At 35.2% G+C, this 22,184-nt stretch overlaps 1 protein-coding gene across 2 annotated transcripts in view; it reads right to left on the bottom strand.

Annotated features, from left to right (window-relative positions):
• The window catches only part of LOC145975142 (uncharacterized), a 28,946-nt gene that overhangs the window by 5,144 nt on the left and 1,618 nt on the right, over window positions 1–22,184 (bottom strand). For both annotated transcript variants that reach the window (XM_083105380.1, XM_083105379.1), the window contains exons 2-3: window positions 1,727–1,963; window positions 874–986 (exon numbers count right to left, since the gene is read on the bottom strand). In XM_083105380.1, coding sequence (XP_082961506.1) covers window positions 874–986; window positions 1,727–1,963 — 350 coding nt within the window. The remainder of the gene's footprint in view (window positions 1–873; window positions 987–1,726; window positions 1,964–22,184) is intronic.

Raw genomic sequence — 22,184 nt, 5'->3', positions numbered from 1 at the left:
GGAGATTATTTTTTAATTTTAAAAACAATAGATAGCAAATGAATAGTAATCCAATCGTATCTAATTTTTTAATAATTGAAAAAAAATATTTAATCTAATATTTAATATTTTAAAATCAAAGAAATATTTCATAATGACTTGATATTGAATTATAAAATATATTTCATAATGTCTTGATATTGTATTATAATGAATATTACATGGAATCTTTAAGCAGTTTTATTTATCATTAGCAAAACCGATATTGCGGAATACTAGAGTCTTACAAGAGAGCATTTAATTGTATCCAACTCTATTCAGGCGATCGATCGAGCAAGATATCTCAACATTCTAATAAATGAAAAGTATCTTTAAATATGATCAGCATGCAAAAGAGAAAATGTACGGTCGAATGGTATTGAATGGCAAATATCAGTGAACGATTAGAAAACGCGCGGCTGTTAATGACTGATTAAGAGCCATGCGAATGGTATTTCCCATTTAGATAGTGCTGTTTGTGATAGTACTAAGCCGCTGGTACGAGATACTTCTATTTGTTGCATGTTTAACAGAATCTATCGTATATCGATTATTAATGGTAGTGTATGGAAAATCCATAAATAGCATAAATCAATATAAATGCAGCATCAACATAGCTTTTGTCGTTTTAATAATCTGCTAGTGATAAAACTATCGAAATATAATATGAGATATGCAATAATGAAAGACAAATATCACAGAAAATAATTGCAAATATTTAAATTTAAAAAAAAACATCTTGGAATCAAATTTTTTAAATTATTAATGTATTGATTATGTTGCAGATTTTTTTATAAAGTATTATATTATTTTTTTACGGATTATTTTTTTATTTAATTAAATTCTATAGCTTACTTGGCATTTTTGAAGCCTGCCTTTCCGCACGTAATGACATAAAATTTGTCGTCCGCCAGCTCCAGAGTTTTATGTATTCTAACGGCAATGGGAATGGAACGTTCTTCTGTATGCTGTAATATTAGCATATTTAAATATAAGATGAAGGATACAACATATTAAACAATCAAATATTTCCCACGCATACCTGAATTATTTCATTATTTCATCATTAAAAAAATCTACAAATTTTTATTTTCAAAAGTACAAAAATATTAATAAGTATTAATAAATAAAATAATAATATTAATAAATATAAATATTAATTTCAAAAGTATCTACAAAAATATTAATAAATATACAAGAATTTCTTGTAAATCTTCAATTATATGTGGGTGTGAGTATGTAAAAGTTATACCGAGAGAGGTCTTCGGCTACACAAAGTCGTTACATTTGCAGAACAAACATCTCGGCGGAGAGCGAAGGATTCAAATGCAAATCGTCATCTGCATATACATGTATGATCAATTTTTATATTATTCTCAAGGCGTTTAAAGCGGCCAGCTAGATAAATTAGCATATATCCAACCTTCTCAAAACAATTAATTTTCTGGAACTTGTCACGGTTATAAATAAAGGCGAATATTAATTTCAATCCAAATGCATCTCCGCGAAACGCGAATGCACCTCGGGCAGCGGAATATCTGTTTACGCAGCAAGATACTCATGTAACGAGTTGATTCCTTGTTACTTCTCGTTCAATTCATACGGCTGATTTTTCCGGAATTTTAAGGAGCAGTCAATGCTGCTCTTCGTGTCCCATAATTCGACCGCCCTTGGCGTATAACGATTTCCATAATCATAGAAGCCTTACGTTGTTCACGAGGACTCCGCAGTACTCGGGACTGTCCTGCGACGCGAATAGGTTGATGCCCAGGGTGGCGTGCGTGGTGCCGTTGCCGGATACCATGCACTGCGGGGTTCGATGATCCCGAGCGTGGACCGCGCCTACGAAACTCTGATTGAGATTGACGCGTATCGTCATGTAGCCGCCCTTGCACGTTGCCGTCACCGTCGGCTGGAACTCCGTGTCCAATAATTGTCCGGCGACCTGCAATCAAGGAAATTAGACTCAAACGGCGCCAATTATCGCGTTTTAAAACAAGAGGAGCTCTCCTCGACCCCTGGAATTTCCTACGCGTCTCTCCGCGATTCATAAATATTTAAATCAGGATCAGTGTTGCGCCACATCAGCTAACTCTGCTCGGCGATTGGTCCGATTCCAGATCACGGTCGTACAACACCGATGAAGAAAGACGGTCTCGGGTCGAGAACCAACCAGGTCTCTTAATGTGTCGATCTGAAGCTAAACGTGAGAGAATACGTTGCACCAACAAGCTTCAGTGGCCCGTTACGGAAGTAAAACCTGTCGGAATTTGCCTGTCGCTTTTTTTCATCATCGAGAAATTTCACTCGTATGTAACGAGACATTTAGAGCCAGTACCGTGTCCTTTTTTTTGCGAGAATTGCAAAAATTGCGCGAATTACGTTCCTCTTATCTCGTGACATTATATCGAACCGTGAAACGAGACGAGTGTCTACATTCTTTGTGACGCCAGGCCTGTTTTGCGCGATATCCGGACTGTGCGAGACTCGAAGCGATCTCCACCCCCGTCGCTATCCCGCTAAGGAGCACTCGACGAACGCGGACCAATGATATTTCCTCAGGCCGGATCACGGACTTAATGTACGAGCGAACTTGGACCGGTCTGGGCAGTAGCTATCGGCCCACGCTAACTTTCAATTTCACGCAGCCGGACCGCACCGTAACGCGAATAACGCGCGTTTGTACTGTCAGGAATACGCGCGATGAGACGCGTATCCGTGACATGATCTTGATATTAATCTCGGATTAATATAATATCTCCGAATCGATACGACTACTAGGCGACGACAGCATTAATTCTATAGTTATTTTTATATGGGTAGTTAAAAACGGTTTATTGTATCGATTATGCATCAGACATTTTGTAAATCATGCTCAGAATATCAAATTAAGAAATATATGATAATTTTGTAACGTGACAATAATGTAAAAGTGACAATAATAATATGATTATCATCATATGGCTGTTATGAATTAATCATCCTAGGTTGATATTTTGAATAATATGAATGATTCTGAATGCATAGTTTGTATTAGGAAAAGAATGTATAGATAAAAAGAATCCACAATAATTTGAATACCTAGAAATAATCCTAATAAAGATCCAAAATTTCATCAATGAAATATTAATAGGAGACGGAAGTTTAATTAAAGATTTATTTTAAAAAATTAAGATATTTTTATTCATAAATTAATTAATTTTTCGTAATGATAATGATTTTGTAGAGCAAATTTTAATAATGAAGAAGAGTGAAAAAAGTAAATAAAATATTGATAGAATTGTTACATTGCTTAGTGGATATTCATATAATATAAGTTTAAAATATTATTAAAAATTAATTTATTAAAATGAAAAATGTAATTGTTTTCTTGAAATTTATATTTATAAATAAATAGATTTAAAAGATTAATTTCTTTAAAATAAATAGTAAATAAAGAAATATTAAGGAAAAATAATAACAAAAAAATAACATTAATTTTGAATTTAAATTGTTCGTTGGAGATTAGTCTAGAAAAATAGAGAAAGATAATTAATAAATCACTAATTATTATTAAAAATAAAAAGATTGATAAGATAAAATTAGACTTTCATAATGATAAATTGAAACAAATTATTGGCCTATAAATTAGAAGAATAATTATAATTATAACTGGATGATTTTTTAAGTTTATAAATAAAAAGAAAGTTATAAGAAAAAATAGAATAAATAAGAAATAATTTTGTAACGTGACAATAATAATATATTCAATAAAAGTTGAATTCAAAAGCATCATCTAAGAATAAGATTTTATTATCACCAAATTATTATATATTAATAAAATCTCTCATTATATTAAAAATTTATAAATCTGCTAAAAATTTTGTGAAGAAAATTGTTTGAAACTTTTTTTTAGATAATCTATAATTTATGACAGAATTTTCCAAAACAGAAATTTACATCTAATTTCATATGCATTTCAACTTGTAATATCTTGTATCTATTTTAATTCTTTAAATGTACTTTATATCACACGATATTTAAAATTATAAATAGAGAGAATTTTATTCAGATTTAAAATCAGTTTCGAAATATGCATAACGAGGATTCAGGAGCCTTTGGCGAAATCAATATCCTTCAACATAGTTTTCAACATAATGTGCCAAAAGTGGTACAATTTTGCTATCTCTGACAATCTCGCTCGAAGCCTACGAGACAAAGATTCGCACGTAGGCGTTCGACAAGGACGCAAACGAGTCCTAAATGCTCCGACGTTATTCGAGGAAGAGGATCTCGGAGCAGTCGTTAGTCTCTGGTTCGCGGGCGAACTGTTCGCCGAAGAAGAAAGGCGGCTTAGCGGTCCTCGATTAGCGGCGGATGCTTTGTCTACGTGTGCGATGACAGGTATACGATAGCGGACGAGAGAGAGGATCGTGGTCGCCATCGGGCAAGGCCTTGCGAAGAGTCGTATCCCGTGGCGGTCCGGCAACGTATGACATTATGCACGTATAATTTAATAGCACTCGCGTTGTTGCTCGAACGACGCGCGCTCGTTCGTCTGGCAGGAAATTGTACGACTGTTCGCGATGTCTCGAAATGCGTGTAGCGCGTTTACGTAAAGAAATATCTTTCTAACATCGCAGATGTAACAGCGAATTTAGAAGACTATAATAAAGTAAAGAATCGGACGATCGAGACCAGATTATTGCAAAAGTATTTATCTTTCTACAAACTCTACCCTTATAAATCATATTCAATTCGAGAAATATCATAAATAAATAATAGCTCTAAATTAATATTTACAATATTATAATATAATTAAAATAAAAAATAACAACTATGATTAATTTTAATATCAAATTATTAAATATGATTTATATAACATGTGCACATGAAGCTTAGATTTTCTCTCAGATATCCTCACTTAAGTCGAAAAGAATCGTAGGATGCAGCGAGGCGTGTGAAATGAAACCTGAAATCGATATTCGCATTATAATATTAATATGCTAACGCGCTTCAATAATGACTGAAGCAACAATAGCTTGCAACATTGAATGATCAAAGTATGCAATGCATTCGCGGAATTCGCGACCTACTGTTATGTGACATTTAATTGGGCAAACGTAGAAATTCGTGCTCTCAAACTTCCTACGGTATCCATATCACGCACGATAAACATACGGTCAATGGCGAATAAATAATTCGGTACAATAATGTGCATTATGCACGGTTACATAAAGCCGGAGCCGATGTAACGGCGCGCGAACGTTCGGCGCGGAAACATCAGTTCCGCCTGTTAAACTGGACTCTTATCCTCCGCATCTGAAGGATATCCCATTATAAATATCATGCGCGCGCCAATTATTGTTCAACGGCTAAACAGCTCGACTTTGAATACGCGGTAAACTTCCGTCCACACACGCGGCGATCTTTCAGAAAATGCGCGTGGCATGAATGGACAAGCTTAAAATAACAGGCTGACATCACGTAATCGCAACGCAAACAATGGGAGATAGATTAGTCGCTTATCAGTCGGTCGGATTAATATGTACATGCATACCGATCTCGCGCGAAACCAGTCGGACATAAATCAATGCGCGAGGAATGCAAGTCGCTCGTTACGATTTTTAATCAAATTAATCTCCAGGCTATTTTTCAGGGAGCGAGGGAAATTTTAGATTCGAAAGAAAAACGAAATTTTGAATAATTGCGAGAATCGATTTTTTAGACGCACCAGCTAACGACATCGCGGCGGCCAGATCGCGATAAGTACGAGCGGTTATACAACGCAAACAAGCACGGGAACTCGTTTGCAACAACAATTGCGATCGGGCCGGCAATTAATAATTCGCCGGGAGGGTTGCGCCCGAGCAACGCTATCGCGTATCGACGCCGCGCGCGCAATAAATTGATAATTTTTTCGCCCGGGCCTTAATGCACGAGCGTAAAAATTCACGCGTGGATAACGGCAATGCATCAAGATTTAATCCCGGCCGCGCTCGTGGCCGCGATGTTTCAACGCATTCTCCGAGCGCGGGCAAACCCAGCCCCAGCCCGAGCAGAAACAGGATCGTTCCTCTCACTGTCGGATTGTCGATCGGGGGACTTTCGGCTTGTCGGCGACGTGTCTTTCGATAAATAAGGGCTGGAATGCGAGCGATATAAGGGCCAAGGAATAAGATATAACGAGCAAGCGACCAAGTTAGACTGCGCCTTTCCTTTGCTCTGGAGAAACGTATTTATTGATGAATTTAAAATCTTTCCTTTTACATCTTTTCGAGAAGAAGATAATTATTTTTTTTTAATTTATAATAAACAAATCAAATTATTATATCAAATTATTAATCTTATCATTGAAAAATTATTTTTTTTCCAACAGATGCGAGGGAGAAAGAAATAATTATTGTAAGATCGATACAAGTCATTTTGATAATACAATTAATTTTAAATTAATTATTATAAGCGATACTGGAGACTATAAAACATGATTCTTAATTTTATGCAGAGTAAAAATAATATCAATTTCTCAATATTGTATATCAATATTAACATATGCATACAATTATTGTGATTTTTTTGCAAATGCTCGTTTACAAATTTTTCTTCTGCGATTTTTTTTTGTACGCTCTTTCGATACAACTCGTGATAAGTACAGCTGCTAATAAAGATACTCCAATAAAATACGCTATCCCTTAATGAACGCGATTAATTACTATCAGAAACGATGGGCAATTAGATACAGAGATATTTAGATAATGAATCATGCCGCAAAATGAAAAATTAAACATTTTTTTACAAATTTTCAAAACAGCGCAGAAGAAGAATTAACGTTTTCTTTTTTTAGAATGACTTATTTAATTTTGTAAAATTTTTAATTAATTACTCCTGTAGAAATTAGTTACTATTTGCATTCTATTTAATTACTAGTTAAGGGGTTATACCTAGTCAGCAAGTCGAAAAAAACGTATTTTTGGGGAATTAAAAAAAAAACTGTTAGGTATTTTTATTTCATCGATTCTTTATCATAATATATATCTATCAAAGAAGTTTTCATAATTTTTTCAATTAAAAATATCGAGAAATGTAGGCATAGTAGCTATTTTCCAGAGACATCTTTTTTCGGAGGCGCTTGGCGGTGAGCAAGATTGCTCGGAGCTGGATCATCTGAAATAAAAAATTCGAAAGGATTTAGCTTTCGTATGAATTGATCTAATCGATGAACGAAGGATTTTACAAAAAATTGATTTTTGACAATGTGACAGACGTTTGACGCAAAAATACGAATTTTTCGTGTTAAAACTTTTCGTTCTTTTGTTAATAAAAAAAAAAGGTTTCATCAAAATTAAAATCTCTTCGTTCACCGACTAGATCAATTTATACGAAAGCTAAATCCTTTTGAATTTTTTATTTCAGATGATCCAGCTCCGAGCAATCTTGCTCACCGCCAAGCGCCTCCGAAAAAAGATGTCTCTGGAAAATAGCTATTGTGCCTACATTTCTCGATATTTTTAATTGAAAAAATTATGAAAACTTCTTTGATAGATATATATATTATGATAAAGAATCGATGAAATAAAAATACCTAACAGTTTTTTTTTAATTCCCCAAAAATACGTTTTTTTCGACTTGCTGACTAGGTATAACCCTTTAAGAAGTTATGCATTTACTATTGTTGCTCGAAATTTTTTTTTAAACGTAGGTTAAAATATTGTATACCGAGTACATTTCATATCTCTCAGTCGAATTGAGATTGGAACAGCCTATGTAATGGATTCAAAAATTCGCCTCACGAATAACTCAACGAAGGACGAGGAGATATAGGACAAGATATAAAATTCAGATGGTTATCACTGTCGCGTTCAGCATCGCTGATCGAGCTTATCCTACAATTCCTCTACCTTTTGCGTATGTAACGAGAATCGCAAATGAAAGCGGTGTCGAATAGTATTGCGTGTGAGCCGCAATACATGTGTGAGAGAGGCGCGGCATAAGTGAAGTTACAAAGGCACGAGGAAGTCACGTCCTCGAGGAACAATGCAGCCACGTCACTCTCGCAAAACGCGAGAAATAGTATGAATATCGACGTTACAATTGTATTCCCTGACTCAGCAGGACTCCTGCAACGGCTATTAATTGTATAGTAATTGTTTACGTGATTCGTTCGTTCCTCTAATGCTGAAAGATGTTCAATACTCATTTCTTAGAAGACAAGCAGCAGGGTGCAATTACAGTCCGCAGTCATCTTCTTTATTAAAGATCACATACAAGACGATATATGCAAATTTTTGCGATTGAAAAGAAGATTCTCTTTACTTTAAAAGAGTTAAAAGGAAAATGTAAAGAATAATGATAAGTTTAAAAACGCAAAATGATAAGTAAAATTATTTTGTTAATTCTTTTTGTTAAAAAAAAATTTGTTTATTTTGTTATATAACAATTATATTATTTTGTTATACAACAATTATATTCTTTTCTTATAACATTAGTAACGTATCTGTTTACATTATTTACATAAATGTAATTTTACGATTTGCAGAAAGCTAGGCGAGTCATTATTTCAGATAACTGCCACCAGTACTGGATAAAATATAGCGATTTGTCTGCTTATGCGAGGTAGATACAAGGTATACATATACAATACTTTAATGTCATATCTTTAATTCATATCTCCCTTCTCTCCGCGAAGCCCGATCGTAAATAATTGCGCTATAGTAACGAACGTGTTACTCCTTTTGCGTCTACTGCTACGCACGTAGGGTACGTTCTTCAATAATTGAGAGGGCAATTACTCGTGTCACGGTACGCAGCTGAATGTCATTGTATCTCGTCGCGGATGCGAGAGGCACGATATATGCAACGCGTCGTCGGCACGAAAGAGCATTCTTTGCCCGGAGGCTGCATTCGTGCCCGCCCTCGAATTATCTTGCGAAGAAAAAGGAAGCCGAAGTCTCAAAACGTATGTTATTGACCCTGGCTCGTTCGGGTTCCTTCGTCTAACCGCTCGTCTCGTCCTTTTTTTAACGCGCGCCCGCTGTAACCGAACCCTGCGGCATTTTTGCCAGAAGTGCATCGTTCACAGTGTATATGTATGCAATTTACGATCATCGCCATCTCGCCCCATCTCGCGCATCGCATCGCGTCGTATCGTATCGTATCGTATCGTATCGTATTGTCAGTTTCGCGTTCCGAGTTTTACGGCTCGTCGAGTCCTTCGAGAGATACCCGTTTACGCAATAATGAGATAATTACGTTCGCGTTACGTTTGCACGCCCGAATATATACGCGGGATGTCTTGACCATCGTCCGCTTTCTCTCGGCTCCGAATGAAACCGGTGTTGGACGGTCAGAAAAGACCATCGTTTGTCCTTAATGTCGACAGCTTTCCAGTTATAAGCGTATAAAATAATATAAGTATACAAAATTGTCATTTTCACGTAATTTAAGAGTGAATTATATTTGACAAGATATGCACGTAATAAATTATACAATGTATAATTTATTAAATAACAAAAAGTATAATTTTTATATAAATTTTATTTTACAAGATTGAATAATAAGTTTATTTATGTTATATATTAAATTTATTAATATTAATTAAATTTTTTGAATTTATATTATAATTATAAATTTATATTATTTATTTTTCATTATATGTATATTATATATTTATATTTTCATTATATATTTTCATTATATATTATATATTATTTATTATATACATTATATATTTTATAAGAATCAATTAAACGTAGAAGAATGCATTGTTATTCGTTGCTAAAGTTATTTGAAAATGCGCGAGCGCTGTAAATTAATATATATGAGAATTATTACGCTTTCGAACAGAGTAATTAAAAAAAAAGACTCTAATTACGAAGCTCGATATACATAGTAATACAAATTAATTGTACGAAGTATAGCCCGTGAGAGTAATTAATAAACCGATGCCGCGTCGATTATCAGATTGCAGGTTGCACAATGTGCGTAATTAATTATTAAATTTCTGCGATATCTGATGGGCCTGCGCTTCATCTTTTACTTTTTTTTCCGAGGGCAATCTTTCGAAACTCGAAAGCGTGCAAGTGAAAGCGGGATATTTACCAGGTCGCATTAAATTCATCTTTAAAGTCATCCACCAGAGAAAAAAAAAATGGGCGAGAGGGAACATGAAAAACTCGTATTGACCGTGTCGGAGAAAATAATTTTCCATTTTACGTCACATAAGGAGATAGCTGTGGCAAGGGAATCACGCGAGAGAAATGAACAGAATTTTTACATGAAAAGAGTTCCAGTTCTAACTGTATCTTGAGTTGCAAGCAGTTTGAGAATTCTCGTATCTTGAAAATATTTTATAGACACGCCATTTTCCCGTTCTTTTATATCGCGTATTACACTTTAATTTTCGACAAAATTAAAGTTGCTTTTTCTTTACCGCATTTTTCAACGTTACATATCTATATAATTTATATTTATGTAATATAAATAATTAATATATAATTTATTTATAATTTATCTTATTTATAATTTGTTTATTTAATATATTAATAATAAATAATAATAAGTAATTTATTTATATATTAATATGTACTTAATTAATATATAATTTATATTTATTTAAAAAAAGGGAATTATACATATTTATATCGAATTTTTTTATATCTCTCGTACATAAATTATATAAGTTTCTTTAAATTATAATAAATTTAAAATATATCTATTTATGTAAACATTTGAATAATTAATTAAATAGATCAACTTTCTCATTGAAGCTCTATAAATTATCCTTGTGATAGAAAATGTCACAATATAGTCCTTCCTCTAGAAAGAACCTTAGAAGCCTCAGTCATCATGTAAGGGAGAGAGAGAAAGAGAAACGTCTGGGCCCTTTTGTATAAAAGCTGTTTAATTAATAACTCGACTTGGGAGAAGATTAAACCGCCGCGAGTTTATCGCCGGATGGGCGAACGATATCATTCCGCGCGTTATCTTCGTTTATCGACAATCTCTCGCACGCTCGAAGGATGCATCCGGAGAGCAGGAAATCCCACTTCGCGATACCGCCTCTCGGCTTCTCTTTGTCCTTGCATTCCCGGCGCGCGTCATTTACGACCGTATATTTGCCCGACTTGATAATCTAACAGGGAACGTATTAACCGAAACGTAACGACCGAGGGAGAAAATAATTTCTTAGGGGCGCGCTGAGATTTTGCAGACGCGCATAAATCTCACTCTTCCACGCGATATTTGCTTTTCGTATGTGACGTAAATTATACGTCGGGCCAGGGGTCACCTGCGCCTGCGTACACGCGAAATACGCTTTATAGAGAAGAAGATAATGCATAATTATATGGTTTATTATCAAAGAGGGAGAGGGAGAGAGAGAGAAATTTTATTCAAGCAAAGAAGCTACGACGTTAATATTTAAAAGAAGAATTGTATTCTAGACAATTCTTGATAGCGATTTATCTAATAAGCCAGATGTTTATTATCATATTGTGGGAGTGTCGGTGATATAAATCTACCAATAACGCGAGCTGCATACATGTATATTTGCAGGCGTCGAACGTCTGCATTTGCGTGCACGTGTCATTGAATGGCGAGAGTGAATCGCATTAAATTATTGCGATTACGGGATCGAAGATGGCAATACTTATTACCTTCACCACCTGCGTCGAAATCGATAAGGGGATAGAATAATGCTCGGCGTTCGAGCAGGTGGATATTACGATCTCGCGGGCGCGCGCAAAACGTTCTCTCTCCGTACGATGTGTGTATACTTATCTACTTAGAGTATTTATTATTCCCGTGCGATTGGAATTTTCATTGTAACAACGTTGAAACGAGCCGCCCGTGCATCGAGAGGCCTCGCCGTGATGGATTCAGATACGCTTGAATAGCTGACGTACACTTTATAGACGTGTACCTTTGGGAACAACATAATTTCAGAACAAATCGTTTTCCTCTCAAGTCGATTTTAACAATCCCGTAAGGAATGATAAAGAGCGCAGTGCTCCGGTAGCATCGTATTTGCATAATGGCACAAGAATAGATAGCACTTTACAGTTATTCCTCCGCAAATCTCTCGTACCACCAAGTCAAGCGGAAAAACGTTGTTTGGATTTATCTGATTTGGATGTCATTGGTTCCACTCTGCATAAAATAAACATTTTATTTTTTACTTTATTTGAAATCATATAGAGATTCTCTTTTGTCTCGATATAAGAGAGAAAATATAATTGATTAATTGAATTGTATTGTTTAAAAAAAATGTAAATAAAATTTCCCAGAGAAAACAATTTTTAGGACAAATCAAAATTCAAGTTTCCTTGATTCTCCTTAACAAATATGTGACTTGTAGTAATCTAATGTAACTTTAAGTGACGGAAAATGATCTCCGAGATAGATTTCAATCTTGAGATTTTCAATCTTCCTAAAAATGGAAATTTACCTTCACGATCGCAGCAAACTGTCAATCAGACGGCAAATTGCCGTTCGCAAATAAAGGAACAACCCTGGAATTTCGCTCTTGTGCAATCGTTTCTTTAACAGGACGTTCTTGCGCGTCAAAAAGGATGCCGTGTACGCATACGAGCCTTTCCATTCATGGCGCGTTAGCAGGCCGCAGCTGCGTAGAGCTCATGGAGAAAAGTGAAAGTACGAAGGATAAAAAAAGCGAGAGAAGAATCTGAGATGATTTTACCGCAGCCAGTGTGTCCGTTCCATCATCCTTTCATCAGATTTCTTTTTTTCCCTCTCAATTCGCGATGCGACAATTAAAGCCAATGATAGTTTTAAATGGAATAAGAAAGCAAACAGGATCTTTGTCTTCACTTTTTCACAATCGACTGAAGTTATAACATTGTTTCTTCAGACGCAATGAGAATAAAATCTCGACAAGGTTTTCTTAGAACTTTAATAAATATTAACGCTGTGAATCGCGAGACAGGGTCAGTTCCTCTGCTGTTCGAAAAGCAGCTTTTATTCTTCTCGTATCCAGGAGCGACAATGGTCCTTCCACGTAGGCCTCTCTAACCCGTCCGGTCCTCCTGATGCGCGCGAGTCCCTCTTCCTTTGTGGCTACGTCTCGACTTTCAGATAGGATTCATGTACGCCCGCGATTTTACGACAATGCCATTTCGTGCGCGTGCATCCACGTGTGCGTTTACGTATCATTCGTGCGTCTACGTACGAAGCGTGAAGAACGTTTCAATATAATTTTGCTTGGCCGTTACTGCGAAGGTACGTGAGCTTGCTACACGGATACGTGAACACGTGCAACACCGTCACGAGACGGTGCTCTTTCCAGGATATTCCTAAAGCAAAGAACGTATTTTGCGAACAATCTGCACTAATTGTTCTTTTTTAAAACGATAACTCTCTACCTCGTATTTTCTAAAATTTCTTAATTTTTATTTTCTTTTTTATAATTATTTATTTCCTTTTTTATAAATTTCTTACTTTACAATTTTATTTTATTTTTATTCAATTATTTATTTAATTTATAATAATATTTTTATTTTATTTAAATTTTATAATAATATTTGCTAATTTATCTGCTTAATGATTTTTTTAATCAAACAATTTGATGAAATATATATTAGTAAATGATATTTTATAAATATAATTTTTTTACAATTAGTTGACATGTTCGTTCTTCGGCTGATTGGACGAGGCATGCGATACATAACGCCGATATTTGTCTGCGAAGGATTTCTCTCGCCATTGAGGAGTCAGACGATGCGCCGTTAAGGGTTGACGCCCTTCCTTTTGCGGTCTCGGCAAACTTAACTTTCGCGCGCGCTCGCACGAGTTTACGACGAGACGCTATCTCGAGAACGAACTCGCAAGAGCGCGCGGAGCGTGAATAACGCTTCGACGATTTCGTCTCGACGTCTCGCCCGCGGCCGAACCGCGGACATAAATCACGATCTCGACTGACATACCTGATTTGCCGACTGCCATGGGCATATGTGCCGCGGGTATAAGCTCTGTATAGATCATGCGATGTCAAGTGTTTAACCCTCCTGTAGCGAGCTATGAATTGTTAGCGGACCAAGGACAAGAGGCCTCCTTCGGACCCGCCGCTAATCCTGTGCCTCGGTTATAGCACGTATCGCGAGTCTTTTATTATCAACACCGCATCAGCTAAAGCGTTATGAGAGTGTCACTTTCATATTATTATGCAAAGTGGAATATTAATAAACCGGTATTAAGATCCTCGCGACGTAACAACCTTAAAATCTCTAAATCTATTGGATGAAATATGTCAGATATGATAAAGAGTGACGTACATTCACATACATATCTACAAAAAAAATTATAAAAATTTAAATTCTTATTAAGTATTGCTTATAAAGAAAAATTATTTTCAAAAAATATGATAAATAAGTGTAATTGTTCATGTATATATCAGCGTGAAAACTTTCTATCTTTTCTAATAATTTTCATTTATTATCGATAAAACTAAGAAATTTCAAAATTCTAATTTATTCAAAAATTTTAATTTAAAAATTTAAATTTAAATTTATTCAAAAATTCTAATTTATTTAAAAATTTCAAGTTTATTGTTACGGAAATGTAGGAAAAATATTTCTAAAAATGTCACATTTTTCGATACTGGAAGAATTATGCGTATATCGAGATTATGTCGCACGATTTGCGCGTTGATTCCCTTTTCTAAACAGCTCTTCAATTCTTTATCCCGTGCTGTGAAAGCACGAAGAGAGCCACATCGAGCGGTGTATACTTGAAATTGCGTGTTCACGCAGTAGTAGACCCGTTTTTGCCCGGACGATACCGTCATGCGTAAATGCGTAAATTGCGCGGCACGTGTGATGGACCTCACGCGCCCTACATGCATTCATAATCACTGTATTCAGTGCTATTCTTCTCGAAATTACACACTTCCCCCGTGGAGGAGTTAATCGCGATCGATCTTTTATTCGCTCAATTTTTAACGCCGCGGTCCCGTTCGCCTACATGAATACCGGAATAAAGTATATAACTTATTGATACAAAATTACAAAGTGCGTATTAGCGATAATCGCCATTGAACACTTAATTGAATGTTTCAAACCCATAATAAATGTGTTGTGTTTTTCTATATAAATCGTGAACATCAGTATTGCAAAGAATTTTTTATTTATATATTAATTATTATTTATATATTAAAATTATAGCATATAATTGCGGAAAATCATAGTTTTAAATTAATTGTATCATTAAATTAATTGTGTCAATTTAATATAAAGATTCTGCTAAAAATGAACGGATTTCGAATTTTCAATTATAGATTCTATTTGTATATCCCGTCCTCGAGCTTTGTACCTTAACCGAGATATTCTCGTTTCTAGCGCAATGGATAAGTTTGCGTTATTAATTACGAGCGTTCGGTCGTGCGTACCGATGACACTTATCACGGTCTACATATGCCGGACAGGTGAGAGAGAAAAAAGAGAGCGAACGACATATTTTTCCTCCCCTCTCTCTCTCTCTTTCTTTCCATGATGCGGGCTGCATCTCGCTGATACATTCTGCGTTCTCGCTTTCGTTAACGCGTTTAAGTAACATCTTGATAATATAAGTGAAAAAAGAGTAATGAAAGCGCGGTGAAATCGCGACGCAATTGTGATGAGCGCGCATTATGATGGAGCGTACTATGCGGGGCGCGTAGTACGCGCGTCATCATTAGCGCCGTTTCCGTTTACTCTGACACACCGGAGCCTCGTAACATCGCTGAAGCGATGCGTGATTCCCAGTAACGTTCTGGATTTTTCCAACGCAAATCGAGTAACGCTACTCGCGTTCGCCGAGCGAGACCAACATTTTTACGGTCGCATTCCTCGTTCTTTTTTTTCTCCTCTCGCCAGGTGAGCCCCTCGCCTCGTTGACTCTGAAATCTTGCGAGAGAAGAAATCTCGCAAGAGAAAAGGAGCAGTCGTATCAATCTTCCTCTTGCGGGGGGAATTTTTAGCTTTATTTTATTCCGCTCTCTTTCACTAGAGAGAAAGAGAGAGAGAGTGTGTGTGTTTATATAAACTTTGATCGAACATCGTTTTAAATCATGTGCATGATAGATTGGGCGATAGAAAAACACGTATAGATATGAGAGAATATTTTGCAACATTTTTTAGGAATTTCTACTGAAAATAAACTCTCTGATTCATGTTTAGTGTTTTTATTACTTTACTGCTGCACAATTTTTCAGAATTATAATTTCTAATATTTAAATGTTATCTTGGATCTTTTAAATATATCTTTGTAGAGATTAATCTGCTTTTATATCTCGATGCACGTGAAATTAAATTACCCTTTCACTTTGCTGTCATTAGTGAAAAATTTTCACTTTCGCAGATTGCGTAAAAAAAGGTATCATAATACACATACACAAGTATCGCCAAAAGGAATTTCTCCGAAAGCATGCGTTGCATCGAAGCAGCGGAATCGGGGATGACTATCAAGCCTGGAATTTGTGCGCGGGCTCGATCTTGGAATATAATTAAACGATTAGTCAGCCGATTATAATCGACATCTGCATAGGAAACGCATAACGCTGAGACAATTCACGTTTTCAGATAGACTCACGTCACTGTCGGATGCTTGCGTACATAAATCACGTAACGCAATGCGCTTGATGAACCGCAAGAATAGGCAGCTGTTTTCTGATCCCATAACTTATGCATCATGCACTCGGTTTCCCGCTTGTCATAAATTTTAACCACATATTTTTTTGCAAACTTCAACCACATTTTTCATTTTTCCCCTAAATCTCCAATTATTAAATCCTGAATAAATAACGTACTAAAATTGAAACGTGTGTGCGTCAAAAAGTTATTATCATTTTACGCGAGTTTATAAACTTGTGTTGTTTTAAAACTAATTCGATATCAATAGATACAAAACGGATAGTGTAGAAATTTTATAAACTTGCGATCGATATATCTCTAAACTCTTATGGATTATTAAGCTCGCAAGCTTGACGCGATTCCAATATGAATGCGCTTTCATCGATATTGTCGTGTTTACGGCAATAAATCGGAAAGTTTATTTCCGTCATTCAGGGGAACCGACGTGGGACCAAACTTGGAGAAGACGATATTTTACGCTTCTGTCTCGCGATGCGGCGCTCTCGCTATCGATTCCCGATATACCTGGTGACGCGATGGGTGTGAGCCGATCATGCCGAGACACAGCCGCTCGCTTTCGCAATCTTAAAGAAAAGACTTATTATCGTGAGCCGAACGTAGGTTGCGGCCGCAAGGCGTAGGCAGAACTATCTGCTCGTTCTCCGAAAATGGGCATGATGGTGATCGGAAGAGAGGCAGGCGTAATGTTTCTCTGATCGTTTCGAGTTGACCAAACCCTGTGATACCATGTTCTCTGCCCGTGCGATGGACTTTCGAGAAAGATGTCTCGATTGCAAGCACTTTTACCGAACACAATAATTTTAGCTAAAATAATTTTATTAAATAATAAATTTTATTTCTTTATGTTGTATGTTATTTCATATTTAAACATAAAATTTACATAAAGAAAAGTATGGAAAAAAATTTACATGTTATTTGTAGGTTGCTTGTAATAAAGAGTTATTAGAATTAATAATTAATATTAGAATAATAATTTTTAATATATTTAATATAGATTTAATATAGATTAATATTAGAACTAATAATTTTTAATAATTTTATATGTTTACGTAGGAATATATTTATTAAACAGGTTAATAATTTAAGTTTATCAGCTTCAAATAAAAAAATATATTTATATATATTTATATATTCTCGGCTTTTAATACTTCGCACGCCAGAGAAACGTGTTCGTTACGCTGTAAAGGTTCCCATTAAGTAAACATGAAGATAAACTGCAATTCGCGCTAATATACGCGAAATGATTCGAATGGAAACGAGAGTAGTATCCAGTATACAGAAAGCCGCTATTTGTGATCGTAGCTTTACGGTATTTTACCGTTTAACAGACAGGGCCGCCGTGATAAAGACACTTTACTTTATGTTTTGCAGCTACAATTCGCGCCGATTTACGACATTACGTTCCGCGTTGAATAGATTGTAACTTGAGGTACCTTTTCCACCCTCGGACATATTTACACATCGCCACGGCGAATTTAATGAGTAGATTACCGATGATAAATTCCGTGATAAAATAAAGCGCCACGAGATACGTTAATGTTAGTTAAACGTAGCTTTAATACTGTGTTGTATACGACGTATGTTCGAACATGTCAATCGGTATTTGCAAAATTACTCCCAAGATTACCTGGAGTAATATGTGTGTTGACTAGAATTAATCTCTCTATTGTCGAAAAATTATACACGATACACGATAACTAATCAAAAAAGAAAAGTAAGAAATTATTAGTCCATACGTGTATACTTGTATTTAAAAGATGAAGAGAAAAATTATATCCAAGAGGGGAATAATCTCGAGAAAAGTGACAAACATCGTCATTTGCAGCTGCGATTTATTCGCTACCGGAGTAGCAGTAGTTTACGAATAAACGACGAGAAAAGAAGATGAGTGGAAGAAGGCTGAGGAGGGGGATTTTCGAAATAATCACGTCTCATCCGATGATTTAGTATCATCTCGTAAAATATTAGAGACGAATGCGCGTGTGCACACTTGAAACTCTCCAGCGATCGCGTGCTGTGCGCAAGAAGACGCAGGAAAAAATTCTCTACGCGTGATCGACTTGCTCGGGGACACTAAGTAAGGTAAGATATCGCATGGCGAAATCGCAGGCATTCACAAGGACGAGCATCAATTAAATAATCTAGGTTGATTTTACCTTGCGCGTTCCGATACGTTGTCATTGAGGGGAGCGCTACGTTTATGACTAGATCATCCGACGTTGCACATCAATCGTTGGGTCATATCTCGCTCACGCGAAAGAAGCTAAAATCACTATCGTAATGCAATGTAGCGATTTTACAATGTCAAAGATCAGATCCTCCATTACAACACAAGCTAGCAACGGCAATGCAGCTGTCAAAGATAATCAGTGTATAATATTATTCTTATTTGCGCGTATAAATAAAAGTATGTATGTGTATGGCTCTTCGATATATCTGAAAATGTTTTTCTATCTTAAAATATATTTAAAGATTAATAATGAAAACATTAATAATACAATATATGTAATAAATTATTATATAATATTCAATAAATTATTATAGTATTAATTTAAAAAAATATAAACACATGTATGTATAAAAAAATATAACACGATATATGTACACGTAAACAAATGTAACGAATTGGAATTTGCATGATTTTTGTTGTTCCTGAGAGAGAGAATGCAACGCAACATCTTTCTATTCAATTACACGCAATTAAGAATTATGTATGGCTTGTCACAAATTCCTCTTACCCACAGCTTGATTTACAATCGACAGCGATTGCGCATAGATAATGAGTTAGTATAATGCACCATTGAATGCTCGCTCGCCGAGGAAGAATATTTCTCTCGTTTTCTCCGACACGACGCACAGCGATTCGACTTATATAAGTTAACGTAAAAGTGTGTTTGTGTGTGTGTGGCCAGTTATGTAATGGTCCGAATTTATCACTTTCTCGCGTCGCTTTATATAGAACGCATTATCTCGCACCGTAGTGCCATAGGGTACCTCATAAATATTAATACGGCAACATAAGTAGCTATAGTAAGGCCGTGTGCTCAATAAGACCGCCTACTATCGGGATCCGATGCTATTACGGGGACACATCGGAAAGAGCGAAAAATTCGCTCAGAAACTCGCATACACGTATTCGCAATTAATGCGTGAGCGCATTTCTCGAGATCCATTCTTTGCAATTAAAATTTTCATCGAGCTTACACACGATCCCTTTCCATTTGTCAATGTAAACTATGTAATGGATACATATGTTGTTAATTATAAACTTAATTATTAATGTTTAATATAGCTCTCGAATTCATGTAGATAGAGAAAATCAAGTTAATTAAAGCATCATGTTGGATATTTGAATTTGTATATCTAATTGAAAGTAAAATTTTTGAGAGAGAAATTTGTATAAAATACAGAATAAAAAAAACCAATTAAAAGTATATATATATATATATATATATATATATATATATATATATATATATATATATTAACTGTAAGTACTAGAAGAAATATGAAATATATATCTAAGAAAAAAATCAAGCTTCAGATTTATCTGCGTTGTTTGTTTTTTTCAAGGATAACTTCTTGTTAGTCTAATTTGCAGATTTCTCGACGGAATATTAAATTTGTTGCTTCGCTCAAAATATGCTACAAACTGTGCGGGCAAAATAAACGCACGGTAAACGCATGGCATTAAAGTGTATATTTCTTTCATCTCCGTTTGAGCGAGATTAAATCTCTGTGGTATAATTGCGCGCCAGTCCGAGGAGGGTTGAAGTCTACTAAAGGTCGCAATGTTAGTGTTAACAAATGATAATCAGCGGAATGCGCGATAAACAATGCGGATACCGCCCATGGAGCGGGAGCAGCTTCTCGTTAATTAGATTTTTTGATTAACTGTATAAAGCTGGAACCGCGCTCGGAGCAGACGGTCGCTCTTCTCGCACGTGTTGCACATTTATGCGGGCGCGCACACACTTACACACGTGCTCGCGGATTCAGTGCATTCCTCCTCGTAATAGGCGGACTCTGAGATCTTTTCGTCCCACGATACATTTCGGAGTGAATGAAAGAATTGCGTGCCACATGGTACATTAACCTTTTAATAAATTATATCAAATGTGATTGAAGACGAGATAATTTATTCTGGATTTGTAAAAATAAGAAAATATATGTATGAGTGATTTTGAAACTATATAATTGTAATAGAAAATCAAAAAATTTATATAATAAAAGTCACATATGTTCAATGCATAGAATGAAAAATGTTTACTGTCTCTTTATGTATTTAACTTTTCTTGAATCCAAGATATTCCCATAATTTGTTTAAATAAAATAGAAAATAATAAAAAAAACAATACATTTATCCTAAAATTAAAATACTTTTAAGAATTCGCGTTGGGCAAATTTTCGCGCGTTATTAATCTCGAGATTGAAGAACTTTGTTGCTTTCGAACGCTAGTACTTTCACGTTATCGTGACTTTTCTTGTCGCACGATATTTTTGTTGCACGACGATGAAATCGAGGAACTAGTTTGCGTCCGTTTGCGTTACTATCGTTTGATCTCAAAAAGCGTGTAATTTTATTGTTTGAAAAGTTGAGAAAAATTTGATGCAAATTATCCCTTCCGTTCGTAAGTTTCAGGGAAAAATAAAACGTTTCGCTAGAAAATGTCTACAAAAAAGAAGAAAAAATAGAAAATAGAAAAATGGAATAGATAATACAAAATAAATGTATACTAAAACGAATAACTGTAGAGTGTATTCGATTAACTCCGTAATGGTCATGTCGCATAATATTTGCGTAAAGATTGCAAAAAGCAATTAGTTATATATAGTCTTGCTAATGTCGCATGTATTAAGTTGGAAGTAATATTGTCGTTAATATATACATTAAACACAAAGATTGATTTGCGATATCATAAATAATAAAATTGCATACGATGGAAAACATCGAAAAACATGGCGTCCATAAATAGTTACGAGAGTATTCATTCTTATTTCTTCTCTTCCTTCTAGCAAGTAATCAATAAAAGAACAAAATGTCCTTTAGTATTTAAATATTTGCATAATTATCTTAATTTTTCATTTTACGCTCCCTAGCATTAAAAATAAATAATAAAAATGTAACGCATATACATATATTTTGAAAGAATAATTTGGAATGAAAAAGAGTACTTAAATATTATATTTAATATAAGCGCGCTAATATAATTTTTGCTTCTTTGCAGTAATGTGTCTTTAAAGTGTTATGAATAATATATGCATCTGCGCGAAAAATACGAATTGATTTTGCATATTCATTGCTGATAAGTCGCGGTTGCATGTAATTTGAGTTGGCATGGCATAACGTTGCAGAATGCCATTTTTTTAATTTAATGATTTATGCATTTATGATTTTCTTCCTCGTTCTATCGTAGCGTTGAGCATTATACACATTAGCAAATCGAGCAAACAAGAGGAAGATAAATAACAAGATGATACGAGCTTTATCAAATCATCAAACAGTGATTTTTTAAATTTCTCTTTAGTCAGCATTTAATCAGC

The sequence above is a fragment of the Camponotus vicinus genome, unplaced genomic scaffold (genome assembly GCF_025532165.1).
Source record: "Camponotus vicinus isolate PSW18456_S1 unplaced genomic scaffold, iyCamVici1.0 SCAF_7, whole genome shotgun sequence".
Lineage (NCBI taxonomy): Eukaryota > Metazoa > Arthropoda > Insecta > Hymenoptera > Formicidae > Camponotus > Camponotus vicinus.
Note: the sequence above shows the minus strand (reverse complement) of the source record. Positions and strands in the feature narration are given on the sequence as shown.